Source organism: Geotrypetes seraphini, chromosome 16 (assembly GCF_902459505.1).
Source record: "Geotrypetes seraphini chromosome 16, aGeoSer1.1, whole genome shotgun sequence".
NCBI lineage: Eukaryota > Metazoa > Chordata > Amphibia > Gymnophiona > Dermophiidae > Geotrypetes > Geotrypetes seraphini.
The window spans coordinates 31,693,941-31,721,040 of record NC_047099.1 but is presented as its reverse complement, the minus strand read 5'-3'; the positions used below and the strand labels follow the sequence as shown (position 1 = coordinate 31,721,040).

At 43.0% G+C, this 27,100-nt stretch overlaps 2 protein-coding genes across 4 annotated transcripts in view; one reads left to right on the top strand and one right to left on the bottom strand.

Annotated features, from left to right (window-relative positions):
- Window positions 1-27,100, bottom strand: part of GNB2 (G protein subunit beta 2) — a 212,245-nt gene that overhangs the window by 112,137 nt on the left and 73,008 nt on the right. The window lies entirely within an intron of this gene.
- ACTL6B (actin like 6B) overlaps window positions 637-27,100 on the top strand; it is a 46,421-nt gene continuing 19,957 nt past the window's right edge. The window contains exons 1-8 of the mRNA XM_033923770.1: window positions 637-661; window positions 8,422-8,498; window positions 9,664-9,829; window positions 10,917-11,017; window positions 22,081-22,178; window positions 23,798-23,892; window positions 24,449-24,555; window positions 25,817-25,906. Coding sequence (XP_033779661.1) covers window positions 637-661; window positions 8,422-8,498; window positions 9,664-9,829; window positions 10,917-11,017; window positions 22,081-22,178; window positions 23,798-23,892; window positions 24,449-24,555; window positions 25,817-25,906 — 759 coding nt within the window. The remainder of the gene's footprint in view (window positions 662-8,421; window positions 8,499-9,663; window positions 9,830-10,916; window positions 11,018-22,080; window positions 22,179-23,797; window positions 23,893-24,448; window positions 24,556-25,816; window positions 25,907-27,100) is intronic.

Below are 27,100 nucleotides of genomic sequence, written 5' to 3'. Positions count from 1 at the left end.
GATAGAAGCTATTTCAGCTAATGGGGAGTCCATAATCCAAAGCGCTCTTCCCTGGACATAGTGAAAAATGTTCGCAATAGTGGGCATGCTCAGGCTTCCACTGTACCCAGAAACTGACTCCTGTTGTTATTATTACTGGGTCTTATTAACTGTCTTTTTGAAAAAGAAAATTCACTAGTTGGTTTAATTTCTATATTAACTGCCACCATTTACAAAAATAAGATATCAGATAAGCACCAGCTCATTAGTCCTAGTTTGAACCCTACAGGTGAATTTTTAGATATGTAGCTCCTGCTTTTCCCAGACTACCTGAGCCATGGATGCAGGAGAGAAGGACAAAACCAGGACTGGCTCAGCCTATCCCTGCTGACCTGGAGCCAGCAGACCTCCATAAATATACAATGATCATTGTGGAATAGTTTCGTTCAGCAAACAGAGCATGGGCTCCTTTAAGATTAGACTTTGGTCCTGGGTATTGTCTGGGCTGCTAGCCAATCAAGCACACCTGGATCCTGCAGGCCCATGTTACCATTGGTCTCTGGCTGATGCTCTGTGGTCCATTACTCCCCCTTCCTCCCTCCGTGGGTAGAGCTGAGGCTTGGATTCCAGTATCTGCAGCATCCAACTCAAGTCGGAATGAGCGGGGGTGTCTATGGCGGCGGTAAGGATTTCAGAGTGATTTTTATTCTCTGTCTAATTGCATCATAAAAATGCCTTTTCTTCACATTTATGCAAATATCTATTTATATGCTTATATGTGATATATGAGTGTTTGAATGTCTTTAGCGTCCTTTGTTGAGGATGCGAGAACCGGAGGAGAAAGGACTGAAATCATCAATGTGCTCAGTGCTGCCAGTTTCTTCATCAGCTCCACTGCACTTGGTAAGACGCTGTTTGCTTAAAAAAAAAAAAGATAATTGAACAAGGAGAACCCTGGGAGTGGTCCCTTCTTCAGCTCCCATCTATACAGTTTAATCCCCCAGCCTCTCTCTGCTTTGTGCTGGAAATCATGCAAGCTTTTCCTTCTCTCCTTGCAAATCTGCAGCTGACTAAACCGTCTCTCTGTGTCTGCTGGTGTGCAGCCCAAATGCTTATTTCTCTCTGTTCCCTTACCGTTGCTGGGGTGCCTCTACTATAGGTGTGCTGTGTCTGCTGAGCGTGATGAATCATTTTGGCAGGGATGGAAAGGAGTCAGTCCAGCAGCTCCAGCATCAGCATTCAGAGAGGAGCATTGCCCATTTTGCTTTTTTTGTGACTCTGGCTGTCAGAGTGCTGGAATTGATAAGATGAGATGCCCACTAGAATCTTGCCAGATTTCAGGGGGAGGAAAAATCAGGTTTTCTGACAAAATGCTAATTTGAGGTTGAGGGGTGGTAGATTCAAGAGTAATGTTAGGAAATTCTTCATTATGGAGAGGGTGGTTGATGTGTGGAATGCGCTCCCGAGGGAAGTGGTGGAGAAGAAAACGGTGGCAGAGTTCAAACAAGTGTGGGACAAACATAGAGGATCTCTAATCAGAAAATAATGGGTATATATTGAAGGAACTAAGGCCAGTACTGGGCAGACTTGCACGGCCTGTGTCCCGTATATGGACATTCAGTTGAGGACGGGCTGGGGAGGGTTTCAATGGTTAAGATGGGCTGGAGTGAGCTTTGACAGAGACTCCAGTAGATGGAACCTCAGCACACTACTGGGCAGGTTCTCTGGGTTTCTGGCCCAGAAATATCTACAAAAAAGGACTATTTAAACTAAATTAATTTATGGAGCATGTATGGTTGGGCAGACTGAATGGACCACTTGGGTCTTTATCTGCCATCATTTACTATGTTACTATGTCAGACCACATGGGGGGGGGGGGAAACTGAAAGATTCCAGTAGCTTGCAGGCCATAGTAGGTTCTTTATGAATATTTGTTTCTAGCAGACAGATTTCGGAAGAGAAAATTACCAGGCTCAGCCTCCAAGTTTCATCTTCCTCTCAATGCGTGGTATATTGTTATATACTAACAGTATTCTTGTCTGATCATTTTATTTAACATTCCAGCAAGCAAAATCACCTTGTTTTACCTTCTTTGCTCAGATTTTTGTTTCATTCCTGTGTCATGGATTAATATTCTCTGATAACAAGCAGGATAGCAAATCCTCATGGAATGGGTGATGTCACCAGTGGAGCCTGCATGGAGAGCTATTAAACTTTTGAGCTGCCTCACTGGAATTGCATGTCATTTCTCACCTCCTGTTGCCTTCAGTTGCACATCACTGATGCTCGCATCAAGACATCCTTTCCATGTTTAAAAATTGACTTTTGTAAGTTTTTGCGGGTCAGTGTGGTTGTGTAGTACTTCTCCCAATAGTAATGTAAATTGCATTTGGACATTTTTAAGTTTCCTTTATTTTTCTTGCTCAGCCCAGAGTAGGCCTCAGTTGAAGGCCTCCAACTCCCAGTCAAATTGTGTTAAAAAATCAAGTTTCCCTTTGGCTATTTTTCTGGATGATATGGTCCAGAAAAAGCACCTAATAGTTTTAGAAGTGCACTTGATGCAACAGGATTATATGTTACCCACACTGGTGCCTGCCCGTGAACTCTCTCACACTAAGTTGTGTTTACAGATGTCCAAGAGTTCTTCATGGTCATGAAAAACAGCATAAACCAATTTTTGGTACCAGTAAATTCAGTCCAGCATTGGTTTCCTTGGGTCCCAGAGCTGCATCAGATGCTGGGGATACATTGGTATTGAGAGTGCTTCATTCACCCCTGATGCTAAGCATCTATAGAGGCCTTTGGGACTGTTCATACTCCAGGTTCCACCTGAAAAAGAGGAAGTATTCATCCTCAACTTCATTGACGTCGAGCGCTCGTAATGTCAAACAGGTGAAGGCTGGTAAATATCAACATCACACCTCATTGGAGCACAACTCAGAACACCAATCAACAAGGTCACTGATATCCTTGAAGTACCTCTGATGTGAGCAGCACTCATCTTTCTTAGTATTGGAGGAGATTTAATAGCCTTCAAGGATCCAAGACCTGGCATCCAATACTTCTCAAGTGACTCAAGAGGACATGGCTACTTCCACTGTATTTCACACTCCTTTATTGAAGGCAGCCTTTGAGGAGTAGTTCAAAAAGAGATTTACTGAGCAGATTTAACACAATTCTGAGGCTTCAATATCATCAATGTTGGTGCAGAGAGATCCAGCCACTCCCTGAGACTCACACACTGCCTGCAGGTAAGGCATCAGTACAAGGCCTTGAAGGACCTCGGGGTCGATATTGACTGTATTGTTATCAGTTGCTAGTGCAGAAGCAGCTTCACTGATGCATTGAAAATCCATGGTATCTCAATAACCTTGCCCAAAACCTGACATTGATATCAGTAGTGTAATACCAGAAGAGACACAGATTTCTCTTTTGGAGTATTTTTCGGTGTCTGATTGAATGCTACTGGAATTCTGATTATGAGCTGAAGGTATCCTCTGAAGAGGGTTCAATCGGATCCTTCTATGAGGAACTCTTATGAATTGATTTTGTATAGGAAATGAGAAGCCATTCCTTTGAAGTTAGAGACAGAGGAAGAACCCAGGGCAGAAACACTTGACATCCTCTAATTCCTCAACCCCTTCTCCAAAAGAAGCTTGGTCAGTACCTGTTCACAGAATCCTCAAGGACATGCAGATGAGAATATGGGAGATGTTTCTTTTTATATCTCTTATCAACAAAAACTTGATTCTATATGCGAGTCCCTAATTCGAGAAGCAGCAACTTCCTCACCTTCTATTGTGGTCGAATCCAATTTCTAAAGGGCCAGAAGATTAAAGATGCATTCTTCGATATCCTGGGAAGAGAGGTTTGGACATTGCTATCTTTTGGGAAAATGATGCTCCAGTTAAGGATGCTTGCTCCATCATTCACAGCTGGTGGATTCATACCCCCAAGAAACAACGGAAGCAAAAACATTGTACTTGGTATTGGAGAGTTTACAGACAATCTCCTGCAGTAGAAGATTGAGCAATGCCATGCACTAGTGGTCTGATATATATGGTCTGAGTAATCTATGATATGTTCAATATGATATCAAGAGCTTCTGCTGTGGGTATTGGTGCCAAGAAACCCACATGACTCCATACCTCAGATCACAGATATGATGGCAAGAAAAGCTTAATGATATGATGTTCTGGGGAGAGCATCTCTTCAGAGATAAGGTTCAGGAAACTGCTACACTTGTCAAACAGCACAGTGATACTATAAAGACTAAGAGACCCTCTCCAAGCCCACTTTTAACCAGGCCTCATCTTCAGGAGGTCAAAAGTGAACCAATTATTCTCAAAAGTTTAGATACCCTCCTCTCTGCTGCTGTTCCCCCCAAAAAGACAAGATTCTTGCTCATGTTCTAGACAGTAGAAGGCCCATAAAATCCATCTAGCTCTGTAACCTAAACTAGAAATGGGGTTCTGACTGTCTCCACGGGAAACTAACCCCAGTGTTCCATTAGTCATGCTGGGTATCCTACCTTTAGGGGGGAGGCTTAGTTGTTTTACAAATTGATGGCCCCTCATAACCTCTGATCAGAGAGTTTTAAAGGTCTATAGAAGAAATCCTTGTTTTCTTTGTCACAGCTGGTCTTCCCAGAAAAAGAGTAACTTCAGGTGCAACAGGAAGGAAATAAGCACAGGGGTCTAACCAGGCAGGATAGGCTCCTGCCTAGTTAAACCCTGCTGAGTTAGCCAGTTGCTTATATTTAGCAGCATTTAACTGAGTAGTAGTAACAAGATCATAATGCTTTGCAGAAAAACCTGTAATTTAAACCTCATGTACAACAGAAAGTTGGCTGGGCAGTGGTCTGCAGGATGATCTTCTGTATGCATATCCTCCAATATGCCTGATAGATGAAGCCTTGTTGCAAGGAGTTGAACAGCATCACAGACTTTATCCTGACTATCTCAAAAAGATACTGAATGCTTGATGCTTTGGAATGCCATTGGTAGATGACTACACCAAAGTGTATGTGTTTAGCTGTTAACGAAGTAGGATAAATTTTTGTTATTTTCCACAATAAAGTACAGATATTAAAGGTTCATTTAATAAAATATTGCTAGTTCAGGTGTGTGCCTCTTTCCGACAATCTAAGTTCTTTTTGCAGGTTTGGGGTCCTTATATATATTCCTTGTCTCTTAGACTTAGAGTCCGTAGTCTGATTCTTAATACTCTAAGTCTGATCTGACTTGAGTGGTGGGAGGTTGGCACCCCTGGGATTGCCCCTTTTTCCTGCTCAGGATCTAAAGACTCTTCCTCATGTCTTACGTATTCCTTTTTTTCCTCTCTTTTTCTCTGCTGTTTCTGGTTTTGTTTGCATACGTTTGTGTAGAGGATCTCTGTGGGTGAGGGAGGGGGGTCCTGTGTCATGTCTCTCGGGGACCATCAGAGTCTAGGGCCCTGATTTCCTTGTTTTTGCTTGGATACTGTTGGGGCCTTCCCCGTTACATTGGTTTGGGACACTTGCCAAAATCTTTTCCAGAGAAAGGAAAATGGTAAAACCAGAGGACATAATTTGAGGTTGAGGGGTGGTAGATTCAAGGGCAATGTTAGGAAATTCTACTTTACGGAGAGGGTGGTGGATACCTGGAATTCACTCCCAAGAGAGATGGTGGAAAGGAAAACAGTAACAAGAGTTCAAAGAAGCATGGGATGAACACAGAGGATCTAGAATCAGAAAATAATAGTAAATATTAAAAGAACTAAGGCCAGAACTGGGCAGACTTGCAGGTCTGTGTCTGTATATAGCCTTTTGGTTGAAGATGGGCTGGAGAGGGCTTCAATGGCTGGTAGGGTGTAGCTGGGCTGGAGTGAGCTTTGACGGAGACTTCAGCAGTTGGAACCCAAGCACAGTACCGGGTAGAGCTTTGGATTCTTGCCCAGAAATAGCTAAAAAGAAAAAAATCAAGGGGATTCAAGATGGCGGATGCCACTTTGCTGAGCACAGAAGCTTAGCGTTTTTCTTCTAATCTTTTCAATAATCGGAAGTAACTATATACTTTAAAGATATGCTTCATACCAAGAGGAAGGGGACTGTGAGAGTGGGACAGCTACCGCTACTCACATCGCCTCCAGCCCAGTCGATGATTCAGCATTTTCTGCAGCCGCTGAGCCCAGCTGACACCCGGATAACCTCGTGGCGGCAGACTTCCACGATGGACTCGAGTGAGGGAGCACTCGAGTGCCTGGATTTGATGACATCGTTGTCGCCGCCGCTTCTCTCTGTGCCTCCATGTCCAGCAGAACCACAGAGTGAGGAGTTTGGCCCCAAGGGAGAGGATCAGGAGACCCCGGAGCAGCCATTGGGAGGAGCTACTGTCCCGCTGGAACTCTGGGTCGGAAGAATGCTGAAGGAGTAGGAGAACAACAACTACCCCAGTAGTGACACTAGAGACACTTTTTGAGGCTATCAAGAAAGTAGATGTGAAGGTGGAGAAGACGGCCTCGGATATGGAGGTACTGGTTAAGAAAATGGATACTTTTACAGATAGTTTGGCTAAAGTTAAGCTTTAATGTATGGATAAAATACAAACTGAGACAGCATCTTTGAAGCGTTCAATTACTACTATCATTAAAGAACAAAACTTTACAGCTCATAAAATAGAAATGATAGAGAATTTTAATAGAAGATTGAACTTGAAGGTCCTAAATTGTCCAAGGATTCCGGTAATGTCACCAATAGAAATTTTCAAAAAATTTCTTATAGAATCCTTGAATTTTCCACAAGACCAGATTCCACCCATAAATAAAGCATATTTTTTACCTGTTTCAAAAAGATCTTCTGACATATCGAGTGGTGAGAATTTGGTTCCTGATAAAGATTTGCAAAATCTTACCGCAATATTAGAGGAGTCATCCACGGACGTCAAAGAAAGAGCAACGTTAATTGTTAATTTTATCTTCGAACAAGACCTTAATGCTGTGATGAGACAATTCTCTAAAAAACCTGAAATACCTTTTTGTAGTCAACGTCTTTGGTTATATCACGATGTAACAAGAATAACTCAAGATAGGCAGAAAATGCTTTTAGCAATGAAAGAGGAGACAAGGAAGCTAAGTGCTACCTTTCTATTAGCATATCCATGCAAATATGTTAAGTATATGGGTTTAAAATATGTGTTCTTCACACCAAACTATCTACGATCCTTTTTAGATCTCAAAAGTTTTTCTAGTGGAGGGAGTGTAGCTCAAGAATAATGCCGGGTTGTAGCGTTTAAGCCTTTTCTTTGTATTTTCAGCAATTTACTCCCTGTATTTCTTTATTCCCCTCTTTTTGATTGAGGTCTAAGAAAGAGTTAAGTTTCACAATAATTTTTGCTTTATGTTAAAATGGCAAATGTTTTTCTTTTTGGAACATGACTGTATTTCTGTACCAAGTAGTTTATATTTGTAAAGCATGTTAAATTGAATAAAAATAAAATTTTAAAATATAAATAAATAAATCAGGTTGGGCAGGCTTGATGCACCATTTGGGTCTTTATCTGCCAACATCTACTATGTTACTATTATATATTACTTGATGATTTTGCTTTTGTCTTAATTCTAGTTTTGGGGGGAGAGGTGTTATACTAGGGGCTGTTGCAGTATCATTCTTGAACAGATATTGTACCTTTTAGTGTTTACCCTGTTATTTCATCTCTTTGTTCAATAAAAATTGTTTTCAAATAAAATATTGCTAGATTTGTTTTTGCATAAAATGTCTTTTTATCATTATTTGATGGCAGGAGAATGTTTTCCTTTTTTTGGGGGGGGGGGGTTGTAAAACTGTATTAGTAGGGTTCCAAAGAATCCGGCCCCACTTGTTATTTCTGTACTGATTTATTGTTCTTTTTCAATAAAACAGACTTGACAAAATGTCTTTATCAATGTATCATTGCCAAGTGTGAAAACAAAAGTTATAACTATAATACCAAGAAAACCTGGGGTTAAAAAAAAGAAGAACAAATGCTGATATATTGAAGATCTAGCTGGTATTTCTGCTTTATTCCTGCCCTGTGACACCTTCTAATAATCTGGTACTAGCTGCTCCACTAGGGCAATATCAATGCACCTCATTCCTGCCTTGCTGCTGCATCTCCTACTATTTCTGTACTGAGATCCCCACATACAGCTGTGCCAGAGCTCCTCACTCTTACCCTGCAACACCCCATGCTATTTCTGTACTGGAAGCCCCATACACTGGTCAATGCACCGTATTCCTGCCGACATACCTTGTTTCTGCTGTCACTGCTTTTCTAGTATACACGTGCCAGTGCACCTCACTCCTTCCCTGCACTACCTCCAGCTGTTGCAGTCCAGTGTCGGGAAGTGTGAGAAAGGTGAATGGATATCCTTGAGGATGCATCATCGCCAAGCTTTAATTCTATATTTCTCTCTCTCTCTTGGTAGATGAAGTGGGTGCGCTTGTGTTTGACATCGGTTCCTTCTCTATACGGACAGGCTATGCTGGAGAAGACTGCCCCAAGGTATTGAACCTGCCCCTTACATGCATCATGCATACTGATCAAATACTAATAATTTACTAATCACTATGGTGACCCCTTGAAAGGATGAAGGTCCTTTTACTAACCCCCTCTTTTACGAAACTGCGCTAGCAGTTTTTAGCGCGGAGAAGCCGCGCTGAATGTCCCGTGCTGCAACTGCCGCTCACAGGAGCTCTTAGTGTCAGGAGCAGCGTGGGCCATTCAATGCGGCTTCATCACGCTAGAAATTGCTAGCGCAGTTTCATAGAAGAGGGGGGTAAGGCGTGCTAGCCATTTTAGCGCATGCTAAATGCTTAGTAAAAGGACCCCATTGTTATATTTATTGCACTGATGATGGTGGCACAGAACAAGAGTTACGATGATGGTTCCTGAATTCTCTTGCCTTGCAATGTGAGGGTTTTAAGGTGCTGAACACTTTTTTTTTTACTATATGGTGGAAGATATTTATTTGATAAGAATATTTATATACTGAAGATAATTAGTAGTCCTGATTAAGCACGAGCTAATATACTGGTACCTACCTCTAGGATGCCTAACAATGCCTAAGTTTGCTTAGGTGCCAGTAAGGAGAGATTCTATAAATGGTGCCATGCAGTTGATTGACAACCACGCAGGACAGATGATGCCTCTAGGCACTGTTTATAGAATCGGGCCCTATATCTCCTTTGGTGAATCTCTTCATAAAGGTGGTTAATCTTTTTAGAGGACTGTCTGGTCTCTCGGACGGACTTTCCAAAACCCGGCCCCGACGAGCTCCAGCTGCATCTGGAGGTCCTCTGAGCGCGCACGGATGATGTCGCATGTTCCAGGCCTTCCAGACGTGGCTGGAGCTTGACTGGAAGAAGCGAGGAGGCTTTGTGGGGCTGGGAGTGGAATGGGGTGGGACTGGAGGCAGAACTGGGAAGAGTCATGTGTAATAAAGTAACCCTAATCTTGATAAATAAATATATATTGAGCATGATATCAAGAAACCACATAGGTGCCTTCACAGATCAAAAAGTGAAGAGCTGGAGATTGAACCTGGGAGGTTTTAAAAATGCATGTACAAAAGCATTTTGCTCTCATTCCAACGCCAGTCCTGTAAAGTTAGCCATGAGCTGTAGAGAATCCAGTTTAATACATATTTTAAAATGTTCACACGTTTCAGGCTGATTTCCCAACCACTGTTGGGCTCCTGCCCCATGATGAATCGGCGATGGAAATCGATGGGGATAAAGAAAAAAAAGCTGGCAAAACGTACTACATAGACACCAACTCTCTCCACGTCCCACGAGAGAACACCGAGGTCATTTCGCCACTGAAGAATGGCATGAGTAAGCGGTGTCTAAATCCCCTGCCCTGCCTCCCATCTGCAGCAAATTTCTTTCCCACTAAATACTGGATTAGTGGGAAAGTGATTATCTTCAGGTTTTCAGTTTTATTTTTATCACTGCTTTGTGCTGTTCACATAAAGGTTTTGCCATTGTTGCTCTGGTACGTAGGAGAGATTACCTAATGTTTCAAACTGCACTTGGGTCAAACTGAAAAGAAGCTGTCTCCCAGGTGTACGATTGGTTTGCACATGGTCACCCTTTTAGGGCCAGGGTCCACCACCACCATGCTGTTTTTCTTTCTCTTTCTTCCTCTCGTTCTCTCTCAAGAACAGCATCTGTTTCCCTGTTCTTACTCTCAGCTTCTCTGGCACAGAATCTCTTGATGCCGTCACTCTTTCTTTCTGTTAGAAAAAAAAAAAAAAAAATAAAGGCTTTGTCTCAATGCTGTCACCATCTGCCTTGGATACAGAACCTGTCTCTATACTCTCTCAGATACAGGGGACTCCGTGTCTTCACTTTCTTTCTTGGGTATGGGGCCTGTCTCAGTGCTGTCATCCTTGCTCTCTCTCAGATACAGTCAATCCAATGCTGTCAGTCTGTCTCAGGATTAGGGCTTGTCTTTATGTTCAGCTTTTCTCTTAGGTACTGACACTGTCTCCGTGCTCTTGCTTTTCCTCTGTCAGGCACAAGATCTATCAGTGCTGACACTGTGTAAGGTCTATCTCCCTGCCTCTCATTCATAGGGCTTGTCTCTGTGCTCTCTCAGGTAAAGGGCCTTTTTCCATGCTGTCACTCTCTTGTTAGCTATATGGCCTGTTTACATGCTATCAGTCTCTTTCTTAGTCACATTGTCTGTCTGTCTGCATGCTTTCACCTTTCTTTCGCCGTAGACCCTCATTTTCTGCTCTGCTCCCTAACAATACCAACCACACGCCTTTTTTCTTTTTTTTTTTTCTATTTTAAACCCGCTCCTTTCAATTAAACTCATGCCTTGCTCTTCCTTTCTGCTCTGTTTTTATATCTCTCCCCCCTCCCCCCTCTATACCTCCTACCTGTTTCCTCTTTCTCTCTCATATGGGGTGCACAGTTGAAGACTGGGACTGTTTCCAGGCCATCCTGGACCACACATACAGCAAACACATCAAGTCTGAACCGAACTTACATCCTGTGCTGATGTCCGAGGCCCCGGTATGTACTGTACCTCTTCCCTTCCACCGTGTCTGTCTTCTTTGTGACCATTTTGTTCAAGTGCGAAGGCTCTTGTCCAGTAAAAGAGCTAATGTCCATTACCTAGTCCAGTGGAGGAGTGTGTGGCGCAGTGGTTGGATCTACAGCCTCAGCACCCTGGGGTTGTGGGTTCAAACCCCGCGCTGCTCCTTGTGACCCTGGGCAAGTCACTCAGTCCTCCATAGCTCCAGGTACGTTAGCTAGATTGTGAGCCCACCGGGACAGAGAGGGAAAATGCTTGAGTACCTGATTGTAAAACCGCTTAGATAACCTTGATAGGCGGTATATAAAAATCCTAATAAACTTGAAACTTTTGCTGGAAGACCTCTTGACTTTGTAGGGCTAAAGGAGAAGAGCCTTTATTCATGGCATCATTCATTCTGATACACAAAGATTGACTTGTGCATTTGGTAGAGTTCCTGTTCACTGTAAAAAGATTTCTCAGCTCGTTGTTCCAATGAGAGAGCTATTGCCTTAAGAGGTGACTCCTGGCCACATGCTTTACTGGGAGAGCTGATAACCAGTATAAGAACATCCAATCAATGGTTCTTGAGCATAATATTTAATTGAAGATCGCTTTTCCAGTAGGATGCCTTGATAACATTCCTCAGTAGATATCTCTGCCAGAGGTGGTAGGAGTTTGAAGGTGGGAGAGAGCTTGTTTTAAATGAGAAAAATTCATTTCCTCTTGCCCGTTTCCATAAAAAGGCCTCTTTACCCAATGGAAAGACTCTTAGCAGATTAGCCCAGCAAGTGTGTTGGGTTTAAAAGAAGGACTCCTGGGCACCTTTCTAAGACAAGGCATGCCTGGTATTGGAGATATAGGATTAAAGAAGGACAAGAGAATGACACGGAGACAAATTTTTCCCTATCCCTGTGGAAACTAATTGTCCCATCCCATCCTGAAAAGTTATTATCCTGTCCATGCCCCATTCCTGTAAGCTCCGTCCTCATCTGCACAAGCCTCAAACATTTTAAAACCATAAGTAGCAACATTCTAGAGCTCAGATTGTGATGTCATAATGCCTCATTCCACCAATGCCTGAGCTCTGTCCTCATCTGCACAAGCCTCAAACACTTTAAAACCATAAGTAGCAACATTCTAGAGCTCAGATTGTGATGTCATAATGCCTCATTCCACCAATGCCTGAGCTCTGTCCTCATCTGCACAAGCCTCAAACACTTTAAAACCATAAGTAGCAACATTCTAGAGCTCAGATTGTGATGTCATAATGCCTCATTCCACCAATGCCTGAGCTCTGTCCTCATCTGCACAAGCCTCAAACACTTTAAAACCATAAGTAGCAACATTCTAGAGCTCAGATTGTGATGTCATAATGCCTTATTCCACCAATGCCTGAGCTCTGTCCTCATCTGCACAAGCCTCAAACACTTTAAAACCTTAAGTAGCAACATTCTAGAGCTCAGATTGTGATCTCATAAAGCCTCATTCCACCAATGCCTAAAATCTGTCCTCATCTGCGCCAGCCTCAAACACTTTAAAATCATAAGTGTCTGAGGCTTGTGCGATTAAGGCAGAGCTTACAGGAATGGGACAGGGACAGCAACAAAACTCAAGGGGATGGGATGGAGAAACTGAGTTTCTACGGGGAAAAATTTGTCCCCATTCATTCTCTACCAGAGAAAGCTCTTTCAATTGTTCACTGTCTTACTGACCCTGCCAAGTATCTCTTAATTAAACATGACCCAATGAATGATACTTCTGACTAAGACCACATACACTGGAAGGAATACACTGCATGCCTACTTGTTTATGATTGTCATTCATCGTTTCATTTCACATATCCATCTCAGTTCCGTTTCTTGTCCCTGTCTCACTTTACTACGGTCTCATCCAACAAACGAACCAACCAGGAAGTGTGACACCTCTTTCTCAGCTAATGCAGCAGTTATCAGGTCATTACTGCTGATTTGATCCAGCTTTGGTTTGTGAAGAAGCATGTCAAGGGAAATGTTGAATCCTGGGACTACAATGACCAATAGATGCACTGTGGCACAAACACTAAGATATATTTATCGATATCTATATAAGATTACAAGACTGCTGCTAGGGCTGGCCTAACAACTCGGCGGTAAGTACTATGTACTGCTGTGCAGAAAGCCAAGGTTTAATTTCTGGGATCATATTCTACTCCCTGGGACTGTGGATGGTGTGGCAGCAGTGCTCACAGCTCCTGAAGAGGGGAGTATGGGAAGGAAAAGGAGGCTGAGCCATCGCTTAACAGCAACATCTACTGGTTGATATTAAGGTGCACAAGTACCAGATTTATTAACCACATTTATGTAGAAATTCATCCGATGAGGTGTACAGCAGGTATAATTAAACATAAAACTTACAATTTTGTTAGCAGCATAACAGTAGTAAAAAGACCAAATATAAATATAAATACAAGGAATGAGGTAAAGTCAAAATCAGTAATTTGAAACTTATTACAGTAGAATCTGTTATTCAGCACCCACAGAGATTAGTGGATACTGGCTAACTGGTTTTCTGGTTAATTGAGTATGTGTTAGAAACCTTGTCTAACACTCACGCGATTTCCTCCCCCCTCCGGCCCCAAAGCACCACTGTGGCAGCAGTCCTGAGCCGCAAAGCCCTCCTCCCTCCAGCCCCAAAGTGGCAGAAGCAGGCGGGGGTCCTGAGCCACGAACACCCTCACTCTCTCTCCCTCTCTTCCTTACCTAAAAAGCAGAGATCAGCAGAAGGCAGCCTCAAAACAGGTTGCTTGCGGCCAGCCCTCGCAGGGCCTTTCCTCTGATGCATTGGAAGTGATGCATCAGAGGAAAGGCCCTGCTGGGACTGGCCGTGAGCAGCCTGGTTTGAGGCTGCCTCCTGCTGACCACTGCGCTTCAGGTAAGGAAGAGAGCGAAAAGAAGGAGGGAGGGAGGAAATTCATGGCTCAAGATTGCCACCTGCTTCTGCCACTTCAGGGCTTGAGGGAGGGAGAAGGGCTTTGCAGCTAGGACCACTGCCGCCGCACTGGTGCTTCAGGGCGGGAGGGAGGGGAGTTCGTAGCTGCTTTGTGGCTTGGAAACTTGAGGGAGGGAGTATTTGCGGCTCAGGATAATGCCATGCTGGTGCTTTGGGTTGGGAGGGAGGTGTAGTTTGCAGCTCAGGACCGTTGCCACTGGTGCTTCGGGGGGACATTTTTTTTCTACCGGCAATTTTTTTTTTTTCCGGTTGTATGAGAGTCTCGGTAAACTGAGACTCTACTGTAATAGCCATGAAAAAGTTCAAAGATATTCTTATTAACAGTACTGAAATTAAAATAAGAGAGATATAATATAACCCAAAAGGGAGACATAATACTTATGAAGCATCTAATAAGCACAAATCAGAACATTCAAATAACAGATATGACGCTAATGCTTTTCTCTAATACAGCTTAGCCTATAGCTTAGGGATCAAATGCAGATATAAGATGGATGGTACAGAGTGAGCTGGGATAAGCAGATGGGAGGCTAAACTCAAGGCAAGTTGTTTATACAGTTAAATAAGGTATAAGGAACTAATTTAGTCAGTGTATGTAGCAACATAGATTCCCGAGTGAGCCAAAGATTGTGAGCCCTGGTCAAGAAACATTACTGCAATGGGTGAGCTAGGTAAGAGGGGGGGGGGTCAAAAATTAGGGGAACCCCTTTTAGTTGATCTCAAATGAAATATCATGGTATCATTGCCCAATCACTTATGTTATTTTTAAATGGCCCCTTTAAAAAAAATTGTATCTTAATTTTTAGTATTGTAAACTGACCAGATTCTTGTCAATGGTGTGTATGTCAAATATAGATTAAACTTGGAAACTTGAGCTGGAAGGCCAAAGGAGCAGGAAGAAACCAAAAATTCAATTAAAAAAAAAAAGAAAGTGGCTATTCCTAAAATTCCTTCTCATTTCACTATCTCACCATCCCACAGCTACTCATATCCTTCCTGTCAGAGATACAGATCTTCTTTCCCCATGTCATCACCCTTTAGTTCTTTTGTTAAGCACACTATGAAGGGGGGGGGGAGTGTGTGGTACAGTGGTTAGAGCAGGGATGGATAACTCCAGTCCTCGAGGGCCAGAATCCAATCGACAGAAAACAATTCCAGCTCATGGTCCAGCCCCTAGTCCTAGGTCTCCTTGACTACTGCAACATCCTATATCTCCCCTGCCCCACAACAATGATAAAACAACTACAAACAGTACAAAACACAGCCCTGAGACTAATCTATTCACTAAGAAAACACAACCACATCACCGAGGCACATCTCGACTCACACTGGCTCCCAATTCAAGCAAGAATACTATTTTAAATTATACTGTCTATTATTTAAATCCATAAATGGTGACAGCCCAGCCTACTTGAACAACTGCCTAATCCAAACTACCACAACCAGACACAGGAGAACCCAGACACCATTCACATACCCTCCAATCGGAGACATAAAATGGAAAAAACTGTACGATGGCCTTCTAGCCACACAGGCAGCAAAACTAGAACACCAACTCTCCAATCTACTAATTGCGACCCCAGACTACAAACTTTCAGAAAAGAAATAAAAACCCTGCTATCCAAGAAATCCATGAAGACGAACTAACACCGTATGAAACATTTCAATCCTCTGAAGCAACCTGCTCTACTCTGTAACACCTCTGGACATGTCCAGAAATTCTCTTCAGTAATCCACCTTGAACCGCAAGGTAATGGCGGAATAAAAATCACTAATGTAATGTAATGTTTTCAGGATTTCCCCAATGAATATGCATTGAAAGCAGTGCATGCAAATAGATCTCATGCATATTCATTGAGGAAATCCCGAAAACCCAATTGGATTCCAGCCCCCGAGGACTGGAGTTGCCCATGTCTGGGTTAGAGCTACAGCCTCAGCACCCTGAAGTTGTGGGTTCAAATCCTGCACGGCTCCTTGTGACCCTGGACAAGTCTCTTAATCCCCATTGCCTCAGGTAAATTAGATAGAGTGGGAGCCTGCCCGGACAGTTAGGGAATAATGCTTGAGTACCTGAATGATTTATAATCCACTTTGAATTGTAAGTTAGCAGGAGGCTGGATAATCTCTTTTTCAAATGAATAGCACCCAGAAAGAAAACTCCAAGGTTAATAGAGTATACCTTATCACTAGCCGCCTCCTAGCTCTTGACATTAGATAATTATTTGTATAAGTCAAACTTGTAAAGTGAGCACAATGAACTGAAAGATATCTGATTAAATATAATGAGGGGGAAAACCCCCCTCAAATACCCCGGGTGTCAAAAACAAAGTTTTGTACAAACACTCGTTTAGGGGCAGGATGTACTATCACAGGTCAAAAACCTCATTTTAATGCCATCAAGGGCAGAAGAGAAAAATGTGAAATGGAAAAAGGAACCAACAAAGGAGAACCAGGAAGAGCACAAAAGGTACCAGAAAGAATGCCATCGAGAGATCAGGAAAGCAAAGAGAGAATATGAGGAAAGACTGGCAGGAGAAGCAAGAAACTTCAAACCCTTCTTCAGGTATGTGAAAGGGAAACAACCAGCCAGAGAGGAAGTGGGACCACTGGACGACGGAGACAGGAAAGGAGCGATAAAGGAGGAAAAAGAGATAGCTGACAGGTTAAACAAATTCTTCTCGTCAGTCTTCACCAGAGAGGACACATCCAATATCCCAGAACCCGAGGTGATTATAAACGGGGAACACGACGAAAAGCTGGTACAACTAGAGGTAAGCAAAGAGGATGTCCTCAGACAGATAGACAGACTGAAGAGCGACAAATCACCAGGCCCGGACGGTATCCACCCAAGGGTACTAAAAGAACTGAGAAACGAAACGAAATAGCAGAGACACTTCGCCAAATATGTAACCTCTCCCTAAAAACTGGAGAGATCCCAGAGGACTGGAAAATAGCAAATGTCACGCCCATCTTTAAGAAGGGATCAAGGGGTGACCCGGGAAACTACAGGCCTGTGAGCTTGACCTCGGTTCCGGGAAAGATGATGGAAGCAATGGTAAAGGACACAATCTGCGAACACATAGAAAAAAATGGGCAACTGAAGGCAAGCCAGCATGGCTTCTGCAAGGGAAGGTCGTGCCTCACAAACTTGCTATACTTCTTCGAGGGAATAAACAGCCAGATGGATAAGGGGGAATCCATAGACATCATTTACCTTGACTTCCAAAAAGCCTTCGACAAGGTACCTCACAAACGGCTACTAAAAAAGCTGTGGAATCATGGGGTGCAAGGGGATATCTACCGATGGATCAAACACTGGTTGGCAGGCAGGAAACAGAGGGTTGGAGTAAAGGGCCAATACTCGGACTGGCAATGGGTCACGAGCGGAGTTCCACAGGGGTCGGTGCTGGGACCTCTATTGTTCAATATATTTATTGATGATCTGGAGACGGGGACAAAATGTGAGGTTATCAAATTTGCTGATGACACCAAACTCTGCAGCAGGGTTAGGAACACGGAAGACTGTGAAAACCTGCAAAGGGACCTAACGAGACTGGAAGACTGGGCAAATAAGTGGCAAATGAGCTTTAACGTAGAGAAATGCAAAGTCATGCATGTAGGGAAAAAGAACCCGATGTTCAGCTACAATATGGGGGGAACACGGCTAGGGGTGAGTAACCTGGAAAGGGATCTGGGGGTGATGGTTGACACATCGCTGAAACCATCGGCGCAATGTGCAACAGCTTCAAAGAAAGCAAACAGAATGCTGGGCATCATCAAAAAGGGTATCACAACCAGGACGAAGGAAGTCATCATGCCGCTGTATCGCGCAATGGTGCGCCCGCACCTGGAGTACTGTGTTCAATATTGGTCGCCGTACCTCAGAAAGGACATGGCGGTACTCGAGGGAGTGCAGAGGAGGGCGACTAAACTGATAAAAGGTATGGAAAATTTCTCATACGCTGACAGGTTAAAAACGCTGGGGCTGTTCTCTCTGGAGAAGAGGAGACTTAGAGGGGACATGATAGAAACATTCAAAATCCTAAAGGGTATAGAGAAAGTGAATAAGAACAGATTCTTCAAACTGTGGGGAGCCTCAAGCACTAGGGGGTCACTCGGAGAAATTGAAAGGGGACAGGTTTAGTACAAATGCCAGGAAGTTCTTTTTTACTCAGAGGGTGGTGGACACATGGAACAAGCTTCCGGAGGAGGTGATAAGCCAGAACACTGTACAGGGGTTCAAGGAAGGTTTAGATAGGTTCCTGGAGGAAAAGGGGATAGAGGGGTACAGATAGAACTTGAGGTAGGTTATAGAAGTGGTCAGAAACCACTTCACGGGTCGCGGACCTGATGGGCCGCCGCGGGAGCGGACCGCTGGGCAGGATGGACCTCTGGTCTGACCCAGTGGAGGCAAATTCTTATGTTCTTATGGTGAGCAAACTGGTAAAACACTGATCTTGTGGCAAGAACTAGAAAATCAACAAAAGTGCACACAGCTGAGCCTCCCCCCCCAAAAAAAAAAAATTGAAAATGCACTTCTCTTTTCCCAATGGTGGCCTAACCGTTTCACACTAGGCTTCATCAGGGGAAAGTTCAGCTGTGTCTCTTGGCGTGTTATAGGGTTGCTTTTGTTGGAAACTCGCCAACTTCGTTTCTCTGCAGTTGGGGGTCCTTTTAGTAAGGTGTGCTAACTGATTTAGAGCGCGCTAAATGCTAAGACATCCATTATATTCCTATGGGCAACTTAGCATTTAGCGTACCTTAATAAAAGAACGCCTTAGTGTTAATATTCACCGCTACTTCCCCAACATGTTTTCTCAGTCGGCGTTTTACCATTTGGCAGGTGAATTGGGTTGCCATTAATGGAATGAGATATTTTCAAAGCATTCAAAAAAGATCCCCAAATATTTTTTTATTGTACACAGTTATATTAATAAGTAACAAATAAGATTTACAGCAGCATTAAAATGAGGTTTTTGACCTGCAGTAGTACCTTCTACCCTTAAATGAGTGTCTGTCAAAAACTTTGTTTTTGACACATGGGGTATTTGAGGTCTTTTTTCTTCATTATACTAATCAGATATCTTTCAGTTCATTGTACTCATCTTATAAGGCCAGAATCCAGTCAGGTTTTCAGGATTTTCCCAATGAATATGCATGCACTGCTTTCAATGCATATTCATTGGGGAAATCCTGAAAACCCGGCTGCCCACCCCTGGGCTCGATTCACTAAGCAAACCGATTGTGTACCGATCGGTTTGCAACCCCTTAGCGTTCAGATTTCCCTCCGGCCCAATTCACAAACCTCTCCAGCGATCTGCTTCAAATCCGTGCAAGCAAATGAGAGGAAACGCATGCAAAGTAGGCAGGGACGTGATTCACCAAACAAATTTGGGACACCAATTGGGCTGGCCGATCAAGAATAGAAGCGACTGCTGGGGTCCAGTCGCACAGGTCTCTGCTGACTCTCCTGCTTCATTGCCCTGCTCTCTGCCCCGATCTTGCTGTATAGGAAGTGGTTTGCAGCACCGGGGGAATCGTGTGGCTCCTGTCCCTGCTCTGCTCTCTACCCTGAACTCTGCTTTGAATCTGATTTCAAAACAATAAAAGGGTGCAGGGAAAGAAAGAGAAGGCAGGAAGTGTGACTCTCTCTGCCACCTTCCCTGCAGTGTAAGCCCACGGGTTTAAAGCAGGGCTGCCTGCCAAGTGCAGCCCCGCTTTAAACCCGCGGGCATGCACTGCAGGGAAGGCGGCAGAGAGCAGGAGAGTCTGGGTGGCAAGAGCAGGAGAGTTGGCACATGTCAAAAAACAAACTAGCAATAAAAAAACAAACCCGACACAAAACGCATGCACAGACCATCTGCAGGGAAAACAGATGATTTGCGCGGGGATCGCACACCAGCGATCCGGGTAGGCAGATGGGGGCGTTCCTCCGATCACCCCCATCTGCATATTTTTGTTTTAAGAATTAATCAGACCTGCCTGGATTGGGCCCGATCAGGCAGGTTCATGAATCTAGCCCAAGTTTGTTATATTTTTTTGAGACACAATTCACTTTTTCCTTTTATTAGTAATTATTTGTATATAAGTCCTCATGATCCTTCTTTTAAGGCCTATGACTGAGGCTTCCAACTCAGAATCCTTTGACCTAACTTTCCTCTTTTATTACTAACCTAGCACCTGTCGTCCATCCAAACTCTTTATCATAACACTTTCTTATCCCATCTAGAGACTCTTCCTCCCTATTTTCCTGTCATCTGTCCCTCTTTGTTCCATATTATAAGTGAATTTGGGAACCTGAGGGGGAGAGTGTCCCTCCAAATGTTTCAGGCGCTGGTGCTGAAATCGGCCTCCTTCTTGACCACCAGTAAGACCTTCTCTTCCTTGCACCCCATCACAAACTAAGCAAGCAAACTACACCTATGCTCCAGATACAGACCCTCACTTCCCATTTCACTAACTCCCAGTCCCTTCTTATCCCAGGTAGACAGGCAGAAATAAACAGCCTTAAATGAGGCGGGAGACTGAAATCTAGTATCCTGAGAACCCTTGAAAAAGCCGCATTTAGCGGCGAAATGGGTCGTCTGGCTTATCAGTACTCTGCACACTTTAAAAGATAAGTGATGTTTTACTGTTTGTAAAAAGCAAAAAAGTAATGTATGATACAGTACAATTTGGTGGAAGTAATTTGGTCAGTGATGGAAGTCATAAACTTTAACAACTTGGCATTGCATTAAAAATATCCTCGGATTGGAGTATCCATATCCAAGTAGGTTTCCGAGACCATTTTCCTCCACAATCTCTTTTGAATACCTTTTGGTGGGATATACTGTATACACCCATATTCCCCAAACCAGTGCTCCTCGCTGTCTTAGACCTTTCACCAATAAAGCACATTTCTTCATCGTTAAGACTAAACCGTGTGCGTTAATCCCCAGCTGACATCTACTATTCTATCCTACTATTTTCTGTTTTTGATTATTTTTCGTGGGGTTTTGTTTTCTTGTTTCTTTTAGACCTTCCCTCTCCAATCCAGTGCCCCTCCCTGTCTCATCTTTACAGACCTTCCCTTTCCAGCCCAATGCCCAGTGGCATAGTAAGGGGGGGAGGTCCACCTCGGGCTTTGTCTTGGTGGGGGCGCCAACATCCATTCTCCTTTCCGCCCCCTCGCTCCATCCCACTCCTACCCCCTACCACGCATGTGCCTTCACTCCTCCCCCCCCACTCTACTTCTAGCTTTTCGACGGTGCAAGCAGCAACCCCAACCTGCTGCTCACGCCCAGTATCAACTCTCTGATGTCACTTCCTAGACCCTTGCCTAAGGAGTGACATCAGAGCAAAGCTCACACTAGAAAAGTTAAAGAGGTACGAGGGAAGGGATGCGCTTGTGCAGCTGGGGGTGGGTGGGTGGGAAAGGAGCAGGGAAGCAGAGAAGAGTGGGGGGGAGGGGCACCACTGCCCAGGGCGCCTCTCACCCTTGCTACGCACACCACTGCCAGTGCCCCTCCCTGCCTCACATATACAGACCTTCCCTCGTCATCTCAGAGTCCCTCACCCCTTTCTTATTTTATTGCATTTAATTTCTCGGTGGATCATTTGGCCACGTGACAGTTTTTAATTTTGGCCCCCTGAAGCAGGCAATATGTGCCAAAACATGTTGGGTTGATGGGTTCCGCCGATTATACGGTTGTTTTCAATATTTTTGTGTGAACTTTGAATAAATAACTACTGGCTTTATATTGCGACACTTTAATAAGTGTACATTAGAACAATCATATGACATACCATCTAGATACAATATGGTGCTCATAATGTCGTTAGGATATAATGAAACATCTTAATAGGCAGCCAAGTAGTAGCAGTAGATACAGAGCCTCCCTGCCAATTTGGTTTGCTTTACTCCCTCCCAGAAGACATATTTAAAAAAAAATAATAAAATTAAGAGTTCTAGAATGAGACCACAGAGTTCTTTCAGCTATTCGTTTCGTTCTGTTGTCATTTTATGTATTCTGTATCCCTTATTACTACACTAATAAAGATAAAGCCTGACATTTCCCTTTTCCTTTTCCAGTGGAACACTAGGGCCAAGCGAGAAAAGCTGACAGAGCTGATGTTTGAACATTACAACATTGCGGCCTTCTTCCTCTGTAAAACTGCTGTGCTCACAGCGTATCCTTCCACACCCTCTACCTAAGGTCTTCTTCTCCATAATCAAATACTCCCTCCCTTCCCTCTCTTGGACTTTCTTACCGTCACGACCTCCCCTCCCCCCACAGACCTTGCTTTTCTAAACCAAGGGCTGGTCCAAGGCCTAACTGCAGCTTTTCAAATCCCAAAGTGCTGGGTTTTGAATAGCTGTAAGGACGCCCCGGATGTGTCCTCGAAAAGGAGTGCATGTCTGTGGAAATCCAGACATCTGGTAACTCTAAAATTTGAAGTACATGGAACTGGATTGGGAGCAAAGCAGTTCTTGACTCATTCTCTAGTCCTCTTTTCTTCAAAAGAAGGTGCTACTGCTGCCAGGGCCTTGGACTGGCTACTGCTTTAAGAAGAAAAAGGTTCACAGTGAAGAGGGGAGAACAGTAGCTGAAACCAGAACTAAGGAACTGAAAAAAACTGGATGGGAAAGAGCAAAAACAGAGGCTCTGCTGAGGGGTGGGGGAGTAGTCTCTTGAGGAAAACCACATAGTATAAAGGCCTCATTCATCAGGGAATATTCCGAGAAGATTCTCTGTGACTGCTTATTTTGTCTGGTGACAAATCTACTAAAGGGGGGAAGTTATCAATGTGGGCTACTGTTAAGACGGGCCAAGTTTCAGTCTCTGGTAACCAGAGCTGGTATTGTGATGTCATAATGCCTCATTCTACCAATGCCTAAGAGCCAACCTCATCAGTGATGTCACGACTTGATTTTCCTATACTTGACTCACTTGTATTACATGTAGCAGTAATTTAAATTTATGGACATTTCTTTGTTTCTTTAATTAGAGAGGAAGTTAACAACAAGAGGTATCACTAGGCACAGTTCTCCAAACACCTTAGTCACCAGAAATGTAGGCCTTTAAAACCATGACCTACATTAGTGGCGTCTAAGTTTTTTCTTATGTGCCAGTAGCCGCAATTCTGTTAACGGTGCCTAAGTATGATTGACATGCAACTGCCGCTTTTTTTCTAGGCAAGGGCCGATTTAGGCACCACTTACAGAATCTAGGCCATATTGTCCCAATTGTATTGGGCAGCACTTGCTTGAATAAAACAAATTTCCAATGTATCCTGATATGCTGTTTGTATATATGATACCTTATGACCTCCAGGGAGCTCTGTTTGGCGCAATGCAAGTGTTGAGGCAGGCATTAGCCATGAAGCTTAGGAAATGAAATCATCTCCAACATACTCTGGGTACAGAGGTGAGTTTCATCCCCATCATCGTACATAGAAACGTAATCCATTTGGAGATCGCAGGAGAATCCAAGATGACAGCTCAGTCAGTAGAAGAAGTAAGGGAGAAACCTCTTGGGAAGGTTTCCGAGCAGGTTGGAGATAAAGCAAAGAGACAGATGACAGATCTTGCAAGCAGTAGGATCCTTGATAAGATACAGAGAAGAGAATATGAGTGAAGAGTCCATATAAGTGGGGGATTCCTGATGGTAACAGGTTGGTGAACGGAATAGGAGAGAGCCTCTAAAGAGGGAGAGATGGCGGCAAAGGTCCCGGGAAGTAAAAGGTATTTAACATCTAACAAGGAAGAGTCTTTTCCAACTTAATTCCTTAACCCATTCTCCCCTGAGCTTTGCAAATGGACGTTCTACTGGACTAGTACTGGACAGTGGAGCTACTCACACCACAGCCATCCCAGTGCATGATGGTTACGTACTACAGCAAGGTAGGTGCATTGCATCTGTTTCAATCACTTGTGTCTAGGGTGGGGATTCAAAGCTCTGGACTTCCAACGGCGTAGATGACTACAGCCCTAGGTTTCAAGGGAATCAAACTCTGCAAATTAAATTTTTCCTAGCTAAGTCCATACTCATTGTGGATATCCTGAAAGTGAGATCTGTTTGGAAAGGTGGGAGTGTGTTTTTATTTTGGGGCTCTTTTTACTAAACCACAAAAGAGATTCTTACCACGAGCTGGCAAGGTAAATACTCCAACACTCATTCAATTCCTATGAACATCGGTGTATTTACCTTGCCGGCCCATGGTAAAAAGCTTTTCCGCAGTTTGGTAAAACCTAGCATTGGTTAATATTAGGTTTCTTTTCCTGTTCTTTTTTTTGCGTATGAATTTAATTTGATGTCTGATTTGCTTTTCCCTCTTTTGCTGTTTGGGCTAATTTCTTTTGTAATTTTTCTTTTCCATCTGCTGGCGAGGTTTTTTTTAAATATATATAATTTTGTTTTCCTTACAAATGTTTGTTTTGCTTTATTTTATATCTTTAGGCATTGTAAAGTCCCCACTGGCTGGTGACTTCATTTCCATGCAATGTCGGGAGCTTTTTCAGGAGATGAGCACTGAGATTGTCCCTCCATATATGATTGCAGCCAAGGTACAGGGGGAGGGTTAATGCTGTTATAGAGTGAACTTGTTCCATTATGACACAGCAGGAATCTAAAACATGGTTTTATTTAGTATACTGGGCTTTTCAACTTATTACTGCTTGAGACAATGAACATATAGCATGTCTCCAGTGAAGAGATCAGTAAAAACAGGAATTGAACAGAAAGTATCTAGCACACAATGCTTCAATTCCTAAAACAGAAGAGTGCTACCTAGTGGCCTTACAAGATATTACACTCCGTACAATACAGTACTATATTCCATCTGCAATTAGGTTTGCTGCAGAGATGGACCTTGAGCATCCTTCCTGGTCCCTCAGTATTTAGTGTCATCTTTGATATGAAGGTTGGCAACTACAAGTGCTATGCCGGTCCTCTCTGTGCTCAGTTTTCTCTTTACTTTGCCTGTGTTTCCAACTTTTTCCCATTCTAAGACTTCCTGCTTGAGTCAAAACAGTAGGTCACTGCTTGGCTTGTAGATTCAGTGATCCAATTTCAGTCTTCTGAAGGCAGGGTTCATCAGTTTTATGGAGTATCTTGCAGATAAAGTTAGCAAACAGGAATCAGTGCCTCATTTTTAATTTGGCACTTACTTTCTTTAAAAGATGTTGGAATGGGTCACTTTATCTCTCTTTGCCTCAGTTGTAATTTGTGACATCATCAATGACTTAGTACAAGCCACTATAATTGTGTAATATTGTTGTAATTATTGTAGATGGTCTTCTAAAGCTGAATCTTTCATGTGCAGGAGGCGAATATTGAAAGGGGAGGGCAACGTAATGAGATTTCTTTAGTAAAGAAACTAATAGACAGTTTGAGGGTCTGTTGCTTGGGACAGGGACAGTGGTGACTGAAAGAGCAGTCTGGGCGCTATAATTGTTTGTTTATTTTTCTCCCGTCCTTATCCAGGGCAAGTTACATATGAACATACAAAATAAAACATTAACATTTGTCGTACAAAACAATACAAAAACACACTATAACAAATTACATACTTACATATAAAATCAAATTGCATATGACATTACCATTGCATCAACGAATATCATTTAAGGCAAAAACTGGCTAAACCCTAACATACGTCAAAATATAAAATTACATAAGGCATACAAGAAGCTTCAATATAGATATCATTATGCCAGAACAGACCAGACCATCAAACACATCCATGACCAGCACTCAACAGTCATCACTCCTTCCCCCCTCAGCCTAACTCAGACACTATTGTGCTTTCTGCTTCTGTCTACATAGGAAGCTGTTCGAGAAGGAGCTCCTCCAAACTGGAAAAAGAAGGAGAAACTACCTCAGGTTTCTAAGTCATGGCACCATTATATGTGTAACGTAAGTGAAGTGGGGAGACCCTGCTGACCAGAGGGCTAATGTTTGAAAATGACTATCTGAGAAGAAGCTGATTTTATTTCCATCTCAAAACAAACAGGGCCAATCCAAGGACACAACAGTGCTATGGCCTAGCAGTCAAGAGCAAGAAAAAGAGAGGCAACCAGTAGCCAAAGCAGGAATGAAGTCCAGAAAACAAGAGAAACAAAATATTAACCAGTGGCCGTGGATAAAAGCAACTCATATTAGAAGATCAAAATTTGAATCATGGTATGGATCAAAAGGCCCAAAGTCTGGTGATTTTCTAGAGTACCACTTCAACGCAACAACAAGAGATCCAAAACTTGTGAAACAAAACCAAATAAACCAGATCTCTAACTACCAAAAATGGAGGAAAAAAGCCTGAGAGGTCCAGAGGTGAAACTGTTATTTCAACACGTAAATCGACACCTCATATAAGGATGCAATATCTTTCATCGGCACAAAAAAAACCTCCATATAATAATTTAATACAGCATGTAATATGTTTAAATGAGAAAATAAATAAACCAGCACTTAAGAGCCCAACGAGATCTGTTTCACAAACAAGCTTCTTCAGGGGATTCAAGTACTGTACTGTGTTGTGAACAGAACATATGCACTTGGATCCCCTGAAGAAGCTTGTTTGTGAAGCCAGTCTTGTTGGGCCATAAGATAAGTGTTGGTTTATTTATTTTCTCATTTAAACATATTACATGCTGTATTAAATTATTATATGGAGGGGTTTTTTTGACCCTTATATGAGGTGTCGATTTACGTGCTGAAATAGCAGTTTCACCTCTGGACCTCTGAGGCTTTTTCCCTCCATTTTTGGTAGATAGAGATCTGGTTTATTGTTTTTTTATTTTCTAGAGCTGAGGGAGTTATTTGTAGGCAGGCTTTGGAGTATTAAGTGGTTTCTGCGAAGGTGTGGTCCTTGTTCTAGAAGTAGTGTTATTTTGCCTCTGATGCAAGCGTTCCATGTGCTGAAACATGCCAGGCACATTGCTTAAGATCTGAATGATTAGACATTTAGATCACACCATTAACAAAGGTTTCTTTTCAAGTTTATTGTGATTTGATATGCCAGCCCTTAGTATAACTCTCAAAAATCAGTATTAAGTCAAGAGAGGAAAAGGAATGACATTAACAACAGGATAGAGAAGGAGAGACATGGCA